Source organism: Ostrinia nubilalis, chromosome Z, assembly GCF_963855985.1.
Source record: "Ostrinia nubilalis chromosome Z, ilOstNubi1.1, whole genome shotgun sequence".
Taxonomy (NCBI): Eukaryota; Metazoa; Arthropoda; class Insecta; order Lepidoptera; family Crambidae; genus Ostrinia; species Ostrinia nubilalis.
The window spans coordinates 16679647-16697917 of record NC_087119.1 but is presented as its reverse complement, the minus strand read 5'-3'; the positions used below and the strand labels follow the sequence as shown (position 1 = coordinate 16697917).

Here is an 18271-nt window from a genome sequence, read left to right as displayed (position 1 = left end):
CCACCCATACATCGACAAACCAACAGACTCACCGGTACACACACTTATGAATGTCAAGGTATTTATAGTTTTACCGCTAATTCTACTGGGAGTAGCCTCATATCGGCTAAGGTATATTTTATGGATCGCGTCTCTTTAAAAGGTTCCGACGTAAATCCTACATACTTAGTAGCTTAAATTACCGTCGAGAGTTTTTACATCCGGTAAAGATATAGTTACGGTTAACTTAACGTAACGTAATGTGCGCAACTCGGCATTAGTAATGCATTAGCATTAACTAAACTAATGCACTTTCCTTTGATTTGAAATCTTATTCAGCTTAGTTTACGTTATAACTAAGCAAATACATGTTGAGTTTCGAAGAATTTGCTGTACACTCACTTTGATTTCAGAGGAAGTCTTTCCTGAATGCAGTCGACTACATTTTGAACAAACTTCCGGAGAACCGGTTTGTAAGAGCAGAAGTTATGGGTTACACCACCCAGAACTTCGGATTTTATCAAATGTGCAAAATTTTGGTTTAAATATAACTTTTACATGTCACGCCAATTTTACTTGAACTTCACATTCAGATCTCTCTTCATTTAAACAAGTTTGTTAGTGTAAGATAACGTAGGTACTTTTAATTAATTTCGAAATGCAGAAGGAATATTCCAAATCTAGGCAATTTTGGAACGGCTCGTAGATAGCAAAATAAATCGTTAAATCGATACAATGACTCAAGTAACAGTCGCACGGTCGTATTCGCTGGTGTGAGTTGCAACTATAGGTACTATGTACTATAGTACTACAAGTATAGGTATAATTTGTTTTGTTTTATCGTATTGTCTGTCATTTGTCAAGTTTGTTTCACAAATAGTGAGAAAATATCGCCTACCTTAATACTAACGTGAATGACGAGTTTTTGTACTTTTTCCGAACTTTCTACAAATCCATACCCGCATTATGTGTTATTTTTGTTGATATCGAAAGATAGATGAAGATATCGTTGACAAATAGTATAAATTATTTCGTGGAAAGAAGAAAATTCTCAATTATATTATTTGAAACAAAATTCAGTGGCTCTTGCTTTTGTTTTTCCTGATTTCCTAAATTCAGGCGTCGCCAGTTCTCTAGATTCTAAAATGATGGGTTCATCAGACATGACAATTTGCAAAAAGACTCAACTTTAGCTTTTTCAGTAGCTTTTGTTTTCTGTTCACTAATATCATCACTGAATTTTTTCTTTATATCCCCAGATTATATTCATCCGGAATTCGTTCACCCGTAGTCTGTCGTTGGGAATTCTTAAAAGTGTTTTAATACATATTTTTGAAATGACTTTCCACGTCTGAACTAGTTGATGTCACATTTTCTGTATGTCACATTTTGACCAAATTAGCATTAGCTCCTTGAAGGTATTAATAAAATTAGGAAAGTAATATAGTTTTTATCTCAGATAGGTAATTGCAATTCATTAAAACTTTGTCAACCCTCATGGTAATTCTTTCATAAAGTCTGAGGTAACATTTTTAATTTCTTCTGAGTTGAGTAAGTCGTTAATAATATTATTCGCTTCCTCATTCACCATGATCTCATCATCATCTTCGTCTTCTCTATTTGTATTATCTGTGTCTGTCTGTAGCAACTCCGGTAAGCTTTGGTTACGTATCGTAGGATGGCCGTTAGAATCTTTTCCTGTGTATCTATTAAGTGCAATAACAATAAGATTTTCCATTATCAATTTGATTTCGCCGGACGATGAAGACTCTTTAATTTTGCAAATATATTTTATATTAAATTTCTTAACCCTTTCGTCAACGTATTTGAAACATTGGTATTTATAAAGTGTTTTTACAAAATGCGATGTGTCCAAGCGAATAAGGCAATGATTTGTTTTTCTTTTTTCATTAGGACATCAAAGCAATATGTAATTTTATAATCCTTGGTAGATTCAAAGTCAGTAAAAGCTTTAATGATTGCTCCAAGTAATGCTACCGAATCATCGCAAACTACTTCATCAAAAGCTTTCTTGGTGCCTATCCATTTATTTCAGTGCGCCATAATCAGTATTTTAGATACCCTAAATTGGAATTTGTCCGCTACGACCAAACGCCAAGGAAAGACCATGGGTGAGCCTAAATCCAAATCAAAATGTACAAAACCGTATGTTGATATCGCGGTACCATTCGCAGCACGACCGGAGCTAGGGTGGGCGTCAGCCGCCATTACCGTCCGCCCGACGCGTTTCCCGCCTTGTAGTCGCACGGTTTAACACATATTCGTTTTATCCCCGTGCGTTGCGTGGATCTGTTGGAGCGGGAGCGGTCGGGGGAGCGGAACGCTTTTCTAGCTGTGGGCCTGGAGCACGAGTGGTCTTGAGCGTTAGTGAGGGCTTGCACTTGTTTCGTTAGCGCAGCGACCTGTTGCACTAAGGGTATCCAGTGTACTGTTACTGCTGCTGGCTGCAGTGGCTGAAGACATTATAGCATGGGATCCGATTGGCGAGATCAGCCAGGGCCTCGAGTGACGTCGAGGGCTGTGACGCGAAGATGGTCTGAGTAGTGCTGAGCAGTCGGCCAGTCCAGATTGTCCGCATGAACTCCTCAGGGACGTCGGGGCCGGCCAGATTTTGCAGGTGCCGCAGGAACTGTGATGGGTCGTCCAGCTCTTCATGGATAAGGCGCTGCTTCACCTTTTTGTCCCCAAGGACGCCGAAAGCCTCTTGATGAGCTCTGTCTTCATCTTTTCAAATTTTCCGGTGGTCGGTGGGTTGGTTATTATGTCCTCAAGCTCCCCTGCGTACTGCTGGTCGAGTTGGCCAATTACATAATAAAATTTGGTTGCATCTGATGTAATTCCAGATATGAGAAATAAAATTTACCTTCGATCTGAGCGAACCAAATTGCTGGTTTTTCTAGCCAAAATGGGGGTATTCGCACACCAACCTTTCCCTTCTGTCTTTCCCGAAAACTATAATCCGGGCCTTTTCAACGCGAGAGTGAATAGGCACTTACAGGGCAGATATGTACCATCCTAGACCGCATCCCACTTAACATCAGGTGCGATTGTGGTCAAATACCTTCCTTGTTATGCATAAAAAAAAAAATTAAAAATTTAAAAAGGCGCGGTCGCGCTCTTCTCTGAAGCGTCTTAAAATTTATCCTTGCTTATCATCCTGTGTTCTATCAGGTCACCTAAATTGGTAACCTCATAAAACACAGGACAGGTCTAGAATGATTTTGATAAATATTTCAAATTACCAACAGCCTAAAAATGTACCGAAATAAGCTTCTTGTTTAGATCGTTGCCTGAGATTTTGCAATGCCTTTAATGATGGTACAAATGGTGTCATCTTCGTTCATGATTTTGTTCTGAATATTATTATTTTATTAAAAGTTTTGACAGACATCACACTATTGAATGTGCATGATTATTAATATAATTAATCTTTCAAATTCAGCCGGAGATTAAAAAAAAACACGTACTTACACACACAAGTAAGGTTCACTCGCCTTCGTGATTTGCAAGACCTATACTTATAATGTCTCCAGACATTTATTTATCACCATAGACATTTTTGCAACACCCGGCATTTTAAATTATATTATTATAAAATATATCTACTCAATACTGAATAATTTAAATGCTTCCATAATAGTAATATAGGTGTTACAATGTGCTAATACCGATAATTATCTATGTAAGTACCTATCAACTTATAGAAAAATATGTTTAATATGTACAGCTAACGCTATTAAATGCTAACACCGTACTGGATTCAAGATCTTAATCTTCATGTGATCATATCCACGAAAGTCATGATAAGTTTCTTACATGAGTGAGTACGTGAGTGCTGAGTAGGTACCTACTAAAGAATTCGAGTATTTTGTAAACCTACTCAACACAATACATCTTGGTAGTCCGCCCCATCCTCCCTCCCACCAAAGCATGCCAAAATTCAACTAGAAATTTGCTCGGACTGAAAGACTTGCAGAGCCATCTAGCGGAAAATTGCGGAAAGTTTTCTTGGGCAACGTCCAACAATCGAGCTCCGTTTTCAGCGAGAACCATCCTTCCTGAATATTGCGGAGTAAGTTCTAGAGGATGCCGTTAGGAGGCGTTTTCGAAACCATAGGGACCATTACGATCCAATAGATGGCGCTAAAGGCGTACAGTTTGGCGCATTTGCGCATGTAATATTGATTTTCTTAACCTTTTATGCACAAGCACATAGCACATCAATATGAACAGATATTAATAATGACACATAAAAATATAGGAATCAATTACAATCATGCCAGAAGGAAAACATTCATTCTATATACGTAGGTACACAAAGGTATAGAAGAAAACTGATAAATTCTCTTTGCTTATCGCAAATGAGAAAAAAAGTAGGTAAAGAGATAGTCAGAGAAACATTCAAACAAATACAGGAAACAAACATAGGGTATACAAAAGATGAAAGACTTCAGTCTTAGGAAAATATCTCAGCATACCATTGATATGGTAAAAGAAAGATTTTCAGCCAAAAAGGCTCGAAACAAACACCAAACTTACCCGAGTCATATTCTCCATATTCGCCGTCAACGGTAGCTGCAAATAATGAATCAAATTGCTTTTATGATGCATTTTATATGCATTACGTCATTAACCAGACGCAAACTGGCCCGGGACACTGCGTGCGCATACATAAAAAAAAGTCCTTATGGATTACCTACCAATATTTTTTATAACACACTGTTTTATCATAAAATATTTTAAAACTGGAGTTCATAATAAGTTATTGTAAATTTGAACTAATATTATTTATCAAATATCAAGTAAATTTATTCTGAGCCTCGCCCGTCGAAGGGTAATAAATTTCTGTCACTGGAAGCTGCAACCGGAAGTGCATTTACATCACGCGTTTTACTTGCGCTTCTTTACAGCAGCGAGTGGTCGTGTATGCACCTCAAAGCCGTAATAACTACATAACTTATTTTATATCTTATAAAACCTCTTGTCAACCGTTATCTCTAAATTATTTTGTTTAAATTATAATTTGAATATCATTTTCAGTTGTTAAGGATACACTAGCTAATGGTTATAGGTTACTTGCGGGTAACTTTACAAGAGTACGATTGGTTTTTAATTAAGCTATTTTAGACAAATGTTGTACTAAACTTATTTGTTTTTGGTACCAAATAAATATTTTTTCTTTCTAACCTGTTAGTAGGTATTTCATTTTGCCCACATACCCATAGCTTAATGTTTTCTGTTCCGATGGCAATTAAAGGAATGTCGAGTCAGGTTTTTCTCCGATATTCAAAATACAGTAAAAGTTAAATGGTTGAAATGATTTAGATACCTACAACAGCATCCACGTGATACTGGTTGTAACACGGCAAGGTATATGTACCACCCTAGACTGCATCTTACTAAACATCAGGTGCCTTTGTTGTCAAATACCTGCCTTGTTATGTTTAACAAAAAAATTATAGTTTAAAAAACTAAAAACGCTTTTAATTATGACTAAAAGGCAGGATCCTGGACATCATTTGGCACTAAAGTACCTATGTATTACAACTACATAAGATTCCATTCCATAGTGGTTGGCTCGATATGCTATTGTCTGCACCAGGTTTTAGGTTGGTGTTAACTGTTAATTCTTAGTCATAAGAGTGGCTCATTTGTTACTAATATTGTAATAGCTTAAATTATATGCACTAATTTGGTCTTTAGTCATATTCATCTTTACCATAGTACTATTAATAATTGGACATGACTGTATGTTGCCTTAAATAAATAAAAAAGTGCTTTCAAGAAAAAATCAATTAACCCAAACTCGATGCGATTCCGCCGTTTCGTTTAGGAGTTACTATGGCCACCTTCCATATTGCGTCATCTATCTACATAAAACAATTGCCAAGTGTAATGATGATACAAGAGTTAGATTCTTCAGATTCTTAGATTCTATTGCATGGTTATATACACGACGAGCTAATAAAAGCGTGTTAAAAAGGAAGTAGTTAAAACAGCAATGAGTCTCAACAGAGAACGCTATTCATTTCGTACAGAGCACAGTATTGTTATACTGTGGAATGGACTGTCGTCTGCGGTGTTTCCGGACGGATACGACCTGCAAGCTTTCAAGAAGAGAGCGTATCTTCACCTTAAAGGCCGGCAACGCACTTGTAACGCCCCTGGGACTGCGGGTGTCTATGGGCGACGGTAATCACTTACCATCAGGTGATCCGTCTGCTCGTTTGCCTCCTGTCACATAAAAAAATACATCTTTGTCCAGTATTAAGCAACGTGCAGAACTATAATGTGGCATTATCTGCCACTGTCTCCCCTTAAGTTGTCGTAAATTTATTCTTTTTAGATCTGGCAAATTGTATGCTAACTGTGTTAACTTAAAAATTCACAATAGTTTAGGTGCAAGTAATAATAATATTATGTAAAACGTAAGAATTAGCATGTTAGAAACTTGGGTTTCCAAGTAACTGCAAGTTTCAACTTATGATGGAAAAAAGCACCCAAATTACTTATGGGAATGTTATCCTACGACTTTGCTAGAATTGAGCCAAAATATTATAAAGTACCTATCCGTAGACAATGTAAGTAAGTAATTTTATTATGAAAGCAACTTGTACAAGTTGGTTGCATCGTGTGAATGCACTTCAGTGGTGCGCAACTAGTGCTTGTCAAAACAGGCGATATTGACGGAACAGAATGGACGCACGAGCTATTGAATCTATGGATAACAGTAGGTGCCACACTGAAAATATGAATGCAGTTCATTCTCGTTAACATGTCAATTATTGAAGTTTGTAGTCTGTGTGTTGGTACTGTAACTGAGTCATAAACAAGGCTACAACAATGTGTCTAAAGGAGATCTGGGATTACATTCTGTCAGCATCTAGATTAATTTTATGGCTCTATCCGCGTAAAGTACACACAAGAATCACTAAAGAACTCATAGGCGTCAACAATCAGTGGTTCAATGTAAAAATGTGACTTGGCTCTTGATGTTTTGGAAGAAATTAGTTACAATTTACGTCTTTATAAGTGAGTTTCTACGATAATTTATTAGAAACCTGGCTAAAAAATTAGTGCGTGGTGTTTACAACGTAGAGTTTTTAATTAGGTATTAGGATATTGTCTTTGGAACAACCCATGCCTTAGTACGCAATGATGTTCGAAGTGTAGATAGATTTTCTAGCCAATCTTTTTCAGGTAAAAGAATCAGTGAAAGATCGAGCTGCATGCATTTCCTTTGTTGTGTATAATTTGTGTACGAGTACTTACCCATTTTGGTGCAGGAACGGATCTTGAATATAGGGTAATGTGAGGTTAAAAAATAATCACAACACGTACGTACCGTACAATATTTAATAAAGATTTGACTAAACGTTACTAAAATGAGTATAAACCAATTACAAGGATATGTATTTAACTCAATGGCAGCCAATTTAATAGCAAGTACGATAATGAGTTACATCTAATTAGCTTACATTAATTAGATCTAAGTTCACCCACAGACAATTAAATTAAATAATTCGATTTATTTGCAAACAATGTTTGGTAAAATTTTCATCATAATTAAAAGTAAAAAGTTTACTTATAATTCGCCTGTTATAATTTAACTGCTTGGTGATGAACTTTCTCCTTAGTAAAGTAATAAATATGAAAGAGTTATTTTTAAAGCTGATAGTAGTAAGTAAAACAGTGATGAAGATAAGAAGATGAGTAATTCTCTCTAAGTTTAATTTATAAATAGAATTGAATTATAAAAGTAACCAATGTCAACAACACAATTTTAACTTAACCTTTTTAGTTATCATTTATTTTTTTATTTACTTGAGCTATTTCATTCTGACCTTTTTCAATATACAACAATACAGAAAAATCATTTTCTATATTTTAATTTAAGAACTGCCAAAGTGCCAACTAATCTACTTTGTAAATCTTAGCATAGAGTTTGCACATCGAGCAAGTACTGGGAGAAGGCTTATGCCAAATACCGTGTGGTACACCGCCACATCAGGTATGTTTGTTTTATTACACAATAATAGAATAACCCAGAAATCAGTTTCATTATTTCGAAACTTGTTACAACAGACATTTTAAACAAAAAATCTACCATATTTTATTCATGTTTAATGGTAACTGGTTGGAGATGGTGACACAGATTCTAAAATAACCTATGTTATGTGACTTTTTAATTATTGCATTATCAGTAACAAGCATCATTTAGAAAATAAAATTTAATTCAGTTGTCATTCAAAAAAATATATTGTTGTAAAGATTGTTTTACAAGCCATAATTTTATAAGTGTTGATATTAAAATTTAGAAAATAGGTGATTCTCATTAGTAGTATTTTTCATTACTGATATTATATGGATTCAGGAAATAATTTAAGTGTCTATCGCCTTTCTTTCTCCTTTGTTTACAATAGTTACTTTTATTTAACATATTCTTATAATAATTGTAACATATTTTATTCAGCTAATATAATAACAATTTATGTCTTAAAGCTATAACGGTTTTGGTGTTGCTGTATTACTGGTAATCAAGGCAAGTGTGATCTTAAATAGTACTAAATATTTAGGTACTTCAAACGGATGTGTAAATATGTTACTATAAAACCTGAAAAATGTAACCTTAAAATTAAAATACGACTATGTTTTCCTATTGCAATTGTTCTTTGTTATTTCCAAATAAAAACTGACATATATAGTTGTGATCTGTTGTGACAGACAAAAAATGAGTTTTACGTACAAGAATAATTCTTGACGTGAAAATATGTAGCTCTCTTGCACTCAATATACGCAGTTAGTACTACTTTTATGTATCATTTATTTGGTTTACTTTTTTTAAGTGGGCACCCAAATTAAACTGACAAATGCTTACAAATGTATGTAATAAATATTCAAATGAAAAATATTTTGTGACTGTTTCGTTCAGCATTAGGTGTTATAATAATTTATTTACAAATTATTTCTTTGATGTTACGTTTTTAACGTTTTTAACGTTGCATAGTATGGACGTTGATTGTTGTTGTTGTTAAAATTTGAATCTTTCAGCTTAGTTTTTATTTGGAAATAATAAATAATTATCAATTAACTGTATCTGTGTACATTAATATAATTATAATCTGTATCGGTACATTATTGCTTATAAATTAATTATTGGATTTGTGTGCGCGTTGCCATCGGAAGACTACATGTGTATTAATTAAACCTGATATAATAAAATTCCTCTGTCCATTAAAATCCCCTATAAGGTTTTTTGGGAATATGTAATATGCGTGTTTTAAGATCAGTTTACAAAAAATCTGGATCTATTTATTTTCAAAATCAGGAATCTAAGAATTTCCAGTAGTTTTCCTGTCAGACTAGAGGGTGATTTTAATGGACGGCGTTGCTTTATTGTGTAACCTATATTGGTATTTCTTTTCATCGTATGACTGCTGCTATGTATTAAGATAATTTACGTATTTTAATTCTGTCTCTGTTCTCAATGAGTAATTATCGACCACGGTTACATCTGTCATCAAACTAACTGAATATTACCAGCGAAAATAGGCTGCAAAAAGGTAATTTATAAGCTACTTTGAAGTGTGGTTTTATGAACGAGGGCTTTTTTTTTTGACTAAAGGTGTACTGGCGTTAGTAACCCACAAGTCAGCGTAGGTACACCCTAGCTAGCGAATTGAAATTTGAAGTGTTGCATAAATTACGAAACGACTCGGCGTGTTTAGCTTTGAAACAGAAAACCTGCCTTTTATCAACTGATTAAGCGGTACATTACCTAGATGACTAGAAATGAGTTTATTTGCTTTACGCTACTAGTAGATGTTTAACCCTAAGTTTAACAGCACTTAACCACCCAGTATGGGGAAACCATTGACGCCTTGTGAAAACTAACAAAATTCATTAAGTAATTTACAAAATTCAAAGCGGATGCGACACAGCAGTGATAGAGTCACAAAGGTATCTTAATGCGATTGAAGTAGAGTTGATTTTCGCATAAATTCGCTATAACTAAGTCGTAATTTTAAAGAACTTTACGGAAAACACACTAAGTATTCTGCTCTGATAGTATTGACAGATAGGTAACATCAGTAACCGTTAACAATAACCTCCTTTTGTAGGTATATGAAAACTGTTAGTCAACAACTAAATATCACTTTTCTAGCAAGCGACTAACTATACCTATACTATTGACTAGAATTGTAAATACGTACTAAGTACTTATCATTATGATTTCCTTGGATTCGATTCCCTAAATACTAGTACATATTATAAATAAATACTGTCACATTAGCTTTTTTTTTATTTATGATTACATTGTTAATAAATCAATTCAATCATTGGCTAACCTTGAAGGTGGCGGTTTGCGTCTCGAAAAAGACAAGCGACCGAGACAGAATACCAAGATGCCGCGACCGTTTATACTTTGACTTATGCAATGTTTAAGGATTTTCCACACAGGATGCGTTCAGCGGTCAGGTCAAGCTGTCAGCGGTATGGCCAAACAATCTGTCAAGGGTCGTGACAAGGCAATCAATCATCGGTGCGATTTGCGTTCCTTGCTCGCGCCAGCACGGTCAGACAGCATCATTACAAAATGAATAGAGACCGACAATGTCGTTGATAAATGATGCGGGCTGCGTTCACTTTAATCTGACGCAAATCAAAGAACACATCCAGTGTGGCAAATCCTTTAAGCATCAGTTTGCGAGCGAGTCGGACACCTAAGTATAATTTTCTAAGTATAGTTTTCACCATCAATCCCTAATTTTTTAGTGACCCCTATATGGTAACACATAACAGGAATTTTGTTTTCATAGGGGTCATTTAAAAATTAGGGGTCCCTTGTCTTTGTCGCGGCGCGTACCGTCGTCTGACACCCCTATTCACAAACGATGCTTGCTTAAGTGAAGCAGCAAATCGAACGCACAGCGTTGAATAGAGCTCTGTGATTGGTTCGTGTGTGACCTTGTGTGTCCACGCGCAGTGCGCGCGAGTGAGACCTCATAGTATTGTTTGTGAATACGGGCGTGAGTCTCGATGATTTACAAAACTGGTCCAAAATAATCTGAAAATTCAAGACACGACCTATTTTTATCGCTTAAAGGCTCTGTTCCATTTTGTTACAGTTCAGTTCGTTTCATTCACGAAGACGCCCGGGGTCGAGGTAAGCACGGGGTGTATTGTAGCAGGTAAATACAAATGAGTAGATCATCTTCATAGAAACGCACGGGCTCGGTTCGTATATGAGCGCGCCAACACGTATGCGTAATTTAGCGGGGATTAGCGGTGAGCCTGTCGTGGTTGCGCCGAATTTTGTCAGTGTGTGCGTGCGCGCCGCATACGTAGGTATATTGGCGCGCTCACATACGAACCGCGCTCGGTGCGTTTCTATGAAGATGCCCTACTCATTTGTATTTACTCTGATTGTAGTTTGCGTGCGCACTCACGGACATGCCAATGCCAACAATGACGCTCGGATTGGTCGGATCATGCTTCCCGCACCCCGCGCTTCCCTCGACCCCGCGCGTCTTCGAGGATGAAACGAACTATAATACAATTGATTTACCAATACGAAAATCTAATTTTTGTCATTGTTCATTATTCGAGTTAGTTATAGGTACACACTAAATAGTTATTTATACTCTACCAGTAAAATAAATAACGTTCTTATTTCATCCAACTAAAGAGAACGTATTCGTAATTAACACGAATAAGTACAGAAGATTAGAATCAAGCCTGTAATTTGTATTATCATGGATATAGAACCAAACAGTCTGCAATCTATGAGTGAATTTAAATCAATTTTAGAGCGTCATTTCAGCATAACAAAATGGAACAAAGATCTAAAACCAATACCCGAATCCTATTTAGATCCTCATGATGAAAACTTTAACATATCCATACATTTTATTCTGGTAATAAATTAAACACGGTTAACATTGCACTATATAATGTAGAACTAGCGTAACTATCTCTCAATAAGCTATGATATTTAAAACTACATGAGGTACAAAATGGCGAATGCATAATATTGCGATCGATTCGTTTTTATACTAGCCTAGCGATTTGAACATACATACATCACATCACGTAAAAACTTTGATTATTCAATAATTTATGTCATTTGCGAACAATAATAACATGCTTATATTAAATATTGCAATAAAATTTCAGATAGCATGATATATTTAACCAATAATTAATCGTTTCTAAACATAACTACAGATAAGATATAGATAGTAGGTACAAAACCGTGAAAAATTTTTACCACTATTTGTGCATAATACTTTAAAACGTAAACCCTTAACGGAATTATAGTGCCTACCTATAAGATGCCTACTACAGAATAAAAAATAAGACATAGACAAGTGCTTACACACTCGAAACTAATTAACATTTTCACTACCACGTGCGTGACTCAATATTAGTAATTTTAATTTTGTCAGGAGGCTTATGCTCGTTTTCACAAGCAATTCTTATTTTTAAGTGACTCTTATGAAAACAAAATTCCTGTTATGTGTTACAATAGGGGTCACTTAAAAATTAGAGATTAATGGTGAAAACGGGCATTATTCTTGTAACTTCAGTAACAATTCGCATACGAATTTCAAATAATTCATACAAGATTTTTGATAAAGGCTTCAGATAGGTCACTTTCTGTGGTTTTATCAGTGAGATCTCTGTATTCAATTTCCACTTTGACAACTGATGTGCTAGTGAATATTACCTAATGGTAACCAAGCGAGACTTGGTTACATGTAGATATTATTAATGTATTAATCCTGGTAGTGAAAGTGTTAATTTTGGCCTAAGAAGATTCAAAGATTTAAAACAGTTAATATTTGTGCCCATCACTGCAAGGGCACTAATACTTTGTTTTAATATTAATCTCATTATCTACTAAGAGCCTCCGCTAAAACTTGCGCGGGCGCCCGCGCGCATTTCTATATCGAAAATTAGTAGGTATTAAGGGAACCGCGCGAGTTTGAGCAGAGGCCCTAAAAATCTAACCTAAGGGCAATTATTTTTGGCCAACACTATACCTAATTTTCGAAATTATAAATAAACATCCGACTCGTTTTTCAATTTTCTTCTCCAGTAACACATCTGTGTTTGCCGTCAGATTTAAATTAGTCGCGGCACTCTCGTTTTTCCGCTTGTCATTTGTTTATACGACAAATTTTGGCACATTAATAAATCAACAGTTAGGCCCAGAACAGACAGTGAAACGCAACTGCAACGAAACTGCAACTTTCTGATGATTCTTATGAATGAAACTGAAACTGAAAGTTTCAAACTGGTTGCGTCATGTGTGGTCTCTCAACGGACGCTATGGCAGAAACTTAGATGCAACTCAAAAGTGACTAGAAGTTGCAGTTTCGTTGCAGTTGCGTTTCACCGTCTGTTCTGGGCCTTAAAGTAAGGATGTGATTTACACAGTCGACGCTTGTTGATTCTAAAGTATAATTATTTTTATTGATTGATTCCATAATAATATGGTCAGCGGATTGTTTTCTTTGAGTGCAGCGACAATACCAGTGCCTTTAGACAATGATGAAGCATTTTATCAAGTCCATGTTAACTATTCATCATTCCTTGATAAATGTACCATCAACCTATCACATTTGATAATTTTGTTAAGTGATATTGTACTTTATTATGTAATGATTTGTTGACCTTGGTGACCTCAAGAGTTTATGTACGAGTAAGGCAGGCTTTACATTGTCTAAGGGCACTGACTATCGGATGGTATTTTTAAGAAAAGAAGGGTGTGAGGGATATGTTGGCAAAACTCGGAATCCATTCATAGCAACATATTTACCTAAATCGCACTTTAGAAATTTTTAAAAACAAAGTTCACGTAGGTACCTACATGTTTTTCCCAACTTCTTCCTTACATCCTACTTTAAAGAATGGCCGCTTTCTGACTATTCGGTGTGGCAATGCGCAATGGAGCGATTTTTTTGTTATCTGGATACGAACCGGTGTATGATCTGACCGTGTCTTGTCACTCAGCTGAAGGTATCACGCAATGTAGTTATAGACTGGACTATGATGTAGGTATTCTCGAAGCATTTGAATTCCAAATCCCATCCATCACATGCCAAATTTATATTATGTAGAATGTAGAACTACGGAGCGGCACCGTAGCGGCACTGCAACGCATCGCAACGTTAACGCCCAAGTGGCATCTCTCTTAAATTGGTAACACAACTTCTCGTGTGAATTTCAATTCCAATGGTTCATTTATGTCGTGATATTTTCAGTTTTGTATTTATTTCATCCAAGTGGCAAAACATGTCAGATCATACGCCTTTCAGATGTTTCTTGCTACTGTAATCTGGACCTTGAAACAAACAAATAAGTATTAAAGTTGGTACAGATCTACGTTGTTGGGTTGCTTGGTGATGGACGTCCGGCGCACGTTGACGCCGCCGCCCTTCTCCGCGGATCAGACGTGGGTAAAATTGGCGTGGACCGTGTCTTCTTGGGCGATCTGAGTGCCGGCAGTGAAGTACTGGAAGATAATGATAGACCCATTTTACTTGTAGTTTTCATTGATAACAATGAGTAGAAAGTTAGAAGGTTGACTGACAAATCGGACTGCTTCATCCCTGGGTACCTTACTCTACTAATACTAACCATATTGTTATTGACATAATGAGATCTGTTTGTTTATAATTCTAAAATCTTCATGTGTAAGACTTGAGCATAAAAAAGTATCTGTTAATAGAGAAAAACTGTTACCATAATGATTTTTGTCAGATAGATCACAATCTCTCTTAAATAATATGCGTATTCAGTAGGAATATTGTAAATGTAAAATACCTGTTATTCAATAATCATCAGTACTATGATTGTGTCGTCAATCAAATATCTCAAGCAAATGATGCAGATTAAAAAAAAACGGATTCAATCAAATACTATATGAATAATTATTATTAGACATACTTATCACAATACATAGTGATGTTAGGCGGATTTCGGAATTACTGGTAACGTCACAATTTGTATTATCATGGAAATAAATGAAAAGGAGATAGAAGAAATAATAAAACGAAGCTATGCATAAATAAAACTATGTGTGCAATTTTTAGCTTCATCTTTTCTTGCTCAAATACACAGTATTTATTAACCTTTTATAATTCCCATTGCTTGGATAAGTATAACAATTTTTTGCTTAGGGAATGGAGGTTTTATTTCAAATAGTCTTTCATGAGACATGAAACTTCTCCCAATAAATTATTAAACTAAAAAAAATCAGTGGCAGAATCAAACCAATATCAATTAAAGACAAATTATATTTTTTCTTATAATCAGAATCAGATCAGATTTTCTAATAATCGTTTATTCTAAGGATAATGTACAACTCAGATATTATATTTAGATCAGTTCTACATTTTCCAGGACTAATCTACATTTTTCAAGGAAAAATGCTAGTAAGTAGTCCCAAAATATTATGGGCAAAAATAGTCCTACTACTGGGAATTGAGGGAGCGTGCATAAAGATGAGCTACTTATTAAACATTTATCTTTGGACCTATTTCTTCCATCTCCTTTTTGAGGTTAAAAAAACATTCCATCAGGAATAACCGGGTTCACACACACGAGCCAAACATGAGAAAAACCAGTAACTTACGTCCTATGTATTATTACACCTTGCGCTGAAAGTGGCCCAATACGTTTCTCCCGAGCAGAAAGTCATTAGACTAAACATAAAATTTAAAACAATGAATTAGATCTTCAACTTCAACAAGATATAGCTTCAAAAACAAAAAAAAACTATTTTTTTTTTGTTACAAACAGTTGAAAAAATAACAAATAAGTAGAAGGTAAACGTTGATGAATACAGAAAATAAATTCTCATCTTTTTGCATACTTAATAATAATAGTTTGTGCCAGTTTTAACAAGTTGTTGTAAGAGTTATAAATTGGCGTATAATTTGCTACGAAGTTATATTTTGATTTGTGTAATTTTCTTTTTTTTTATAAGCTAGCTAATTTCATGCTTATGTTATACTGACCCCAGCAAAAGCAGCGCCATTCCATCCGAGGCGATCATGGTCTCTCTGCGGTGTGCGTTGTATTGGAGTCTTGCGATCGGTTCGCGAAGCCATCCTTGCCTTAGCGCGTAACGCGGCGCGCAACGGAACGTTAGCTCGCGCCGCTTCAGCTCGACCATGCTGACAAAACTCTAGCAGAGCCACAGTCAACGCTAGAGCCAATCCACCCACTAGCACGTAGAATATGCCCGCGACTTGGCCCAATGTCATCTCCGTAATTGAAGCCTCCTAGAAAAAAATTGCAAGATTTGTTACATTTACGTCAAGACACTTTTGGTTCTATGAAATTTCACATTGGCAAATAGGTACTTTATAATGTAGGTACGAGTATAACTGATAGCGGAAACCTTGACAACAAGTCCCTATGACAGTATCATTCTCAGAAAAACTGTATGTACTGTAGTAATTTTTCTTTCGGGAAGCAAATCAATGTCATCATGACAACTCTCCAAAGGGAACTTCGTAAAGAACTACTTTTTCTAGTGTATACAGCGTGGTGTAGAAATGAGCAGTTTTAAAATCAATTAAAGATAAAAGAAAAGTTTTAAGTTAAGTACTTAGTCATACCACCTTAGTAGAAAAAGTTATTTGTAATAATAAAACGGTAATAGTGTAAAGTGAATAAACTTACTTCATCTTTTACAGCGTCGCAGTCCGATTGTTTAGCGTTCATCACCCATTTACGCCAAAGCTTCGTTATGACTCCTTCCTTCTTCAAATTTACGATGGCCAAGTTGATTCCTTCCCTGAAAATATTACGTTAAATAATGCCTTTAGTATTTTTGTTGAAAAGATAAGTACAATCAATAAGTACAATAAGCAGATAGGTACAGTCAGCGTCAAATAGTTCGTGACACGTCAAGTAGCCAACAATGCTCGCAACACGTCTTTATTACAATTGAAATAAGAATGTGTTGTCTTTGGCTACTTTGGGTGTCACGAGTCATTTGAACTGACTGATCGTTCGTTTCAGCCGAAAGACGTCCACTGCTGCACAAAGGCCTCCGCCAAGGATTTCCGATGGCCGCTGGGGCAGGAAAGCTCTTGAGTGGCGACCACGAGCGTGGGCAGACCTCCCACTAGGTGGACCGACGATCTGGTAAAGGTTGCGGGAGGTGCCTGAATGCGAGCGGCGTAGGACCGGCCTTTGTGGACGCTGACTGTAAAAATATTCGAACAATTTTCCGATAGACACGTGAAATAGCACTGGTAAAATCCAAAGTAAGCCTGATTTTATCAGCTTCATAAAATTTAACAGAATTAACGCCTGGTGCTCTACGAACGGTAAAATGTCGATGCGGTCCACCATTTTTAGCCTGTTATCTGTATTGTGCGGCAAATGCTTTGTAAAAATACGTTATCAATAGCTGCAACTTTTGAATATGGAATGCGTGAAAACTACTGAAATTGAGATTTAGGTATATTATGTATGATTTAAAATTGAAACTGTATTGAAATGTGTCTGGGATATAAATTTAAAAGTGAAACTGTATTGAAACTTCAGGTGTATCATAAGACTATACACGTGATCCGTGTTGTGAAAATCACGGTCATGTGCGCACCATAAAAATCGGGCGCATAAATCCAACATGCAAAGAGCGCCGACTTCCCTACTGACGGGATCCATGTAAATTTACGACTTTTCAGTATTCAACAGGGAATTACCGCATACAGGCGAGATTTCAACTAGATAGTAGGAGCTCTATAGTGGAAATTTACGTCGAAGTCTGTGCTCAACCTTCGATATAATGTAGGTATTGAAGTTGAGTTTTATTTACTATTCATCTGCTAAAAAAAATGGTATACAATAAAACACCTGTTGCTTATTATTTTACACTAGCTGACCCGGCGAACTTCGTACCGCCTTAGCGTAGAGATTTTCTTTATATTTTTTTCCGTAAAAACCTTGTACAGAGTATTAGAAAACTACAAAAAAAAAATCAGCCAAATCGGTCAAGCCGTTTTCATGTTACGTCGTGACAACGGAAAACGGGTTTCATTTGTATATATAATATAGATTAACTTTTACTGTTGCGATTCATTCGTAAGTTATACTCGTATGATAATCACAAGAAGGTAAGAAGGTACCTGACTGAAAACAGGCGAGAAATAAAATTTAAATAGGCAGTTTAAAACAACGCTCTAATTGCAGGGTAGTCGTTTTTTACAAAGTCACATAATTTAAAGATATTTTTTGTTCCAAT

The 18271-nt window shown here is 35.9% G+C and overlaps 1 protein-coding gene across 1 annotated transcript in view; it reads right to left on the bottom strand.

Moving 5' to 3' along the window:
• Window positions 1-14171: 14171 nt before the first annotated feature.
• The window catches only part of LOC135086500 (glutamate receptor 1-like), a 69430-nt gene continuing 65330 nt past the window's right edge, over window positions 14172-18271 (bottom strand). The window contains exons 16-18 of the mRNA XM_063981221.1: window positions 16699-16813; window positions 16029-16295; window positions 14172-14521 (exon numbers count right to left, since the gene is read on the bottom strand). Of these exons, the coding sequence (XP_063837291.1) occupies window positions 14456-14521; window positions 16029-16295; window positions 16699-16813 (448 nt within the window). The 3' untranslated portion in view covers window positions 14172-14455. The remainder of the gene's footprint in view (window positions 14522-16028; window positions 16296-16698; window positions 16814-18271) is intronic.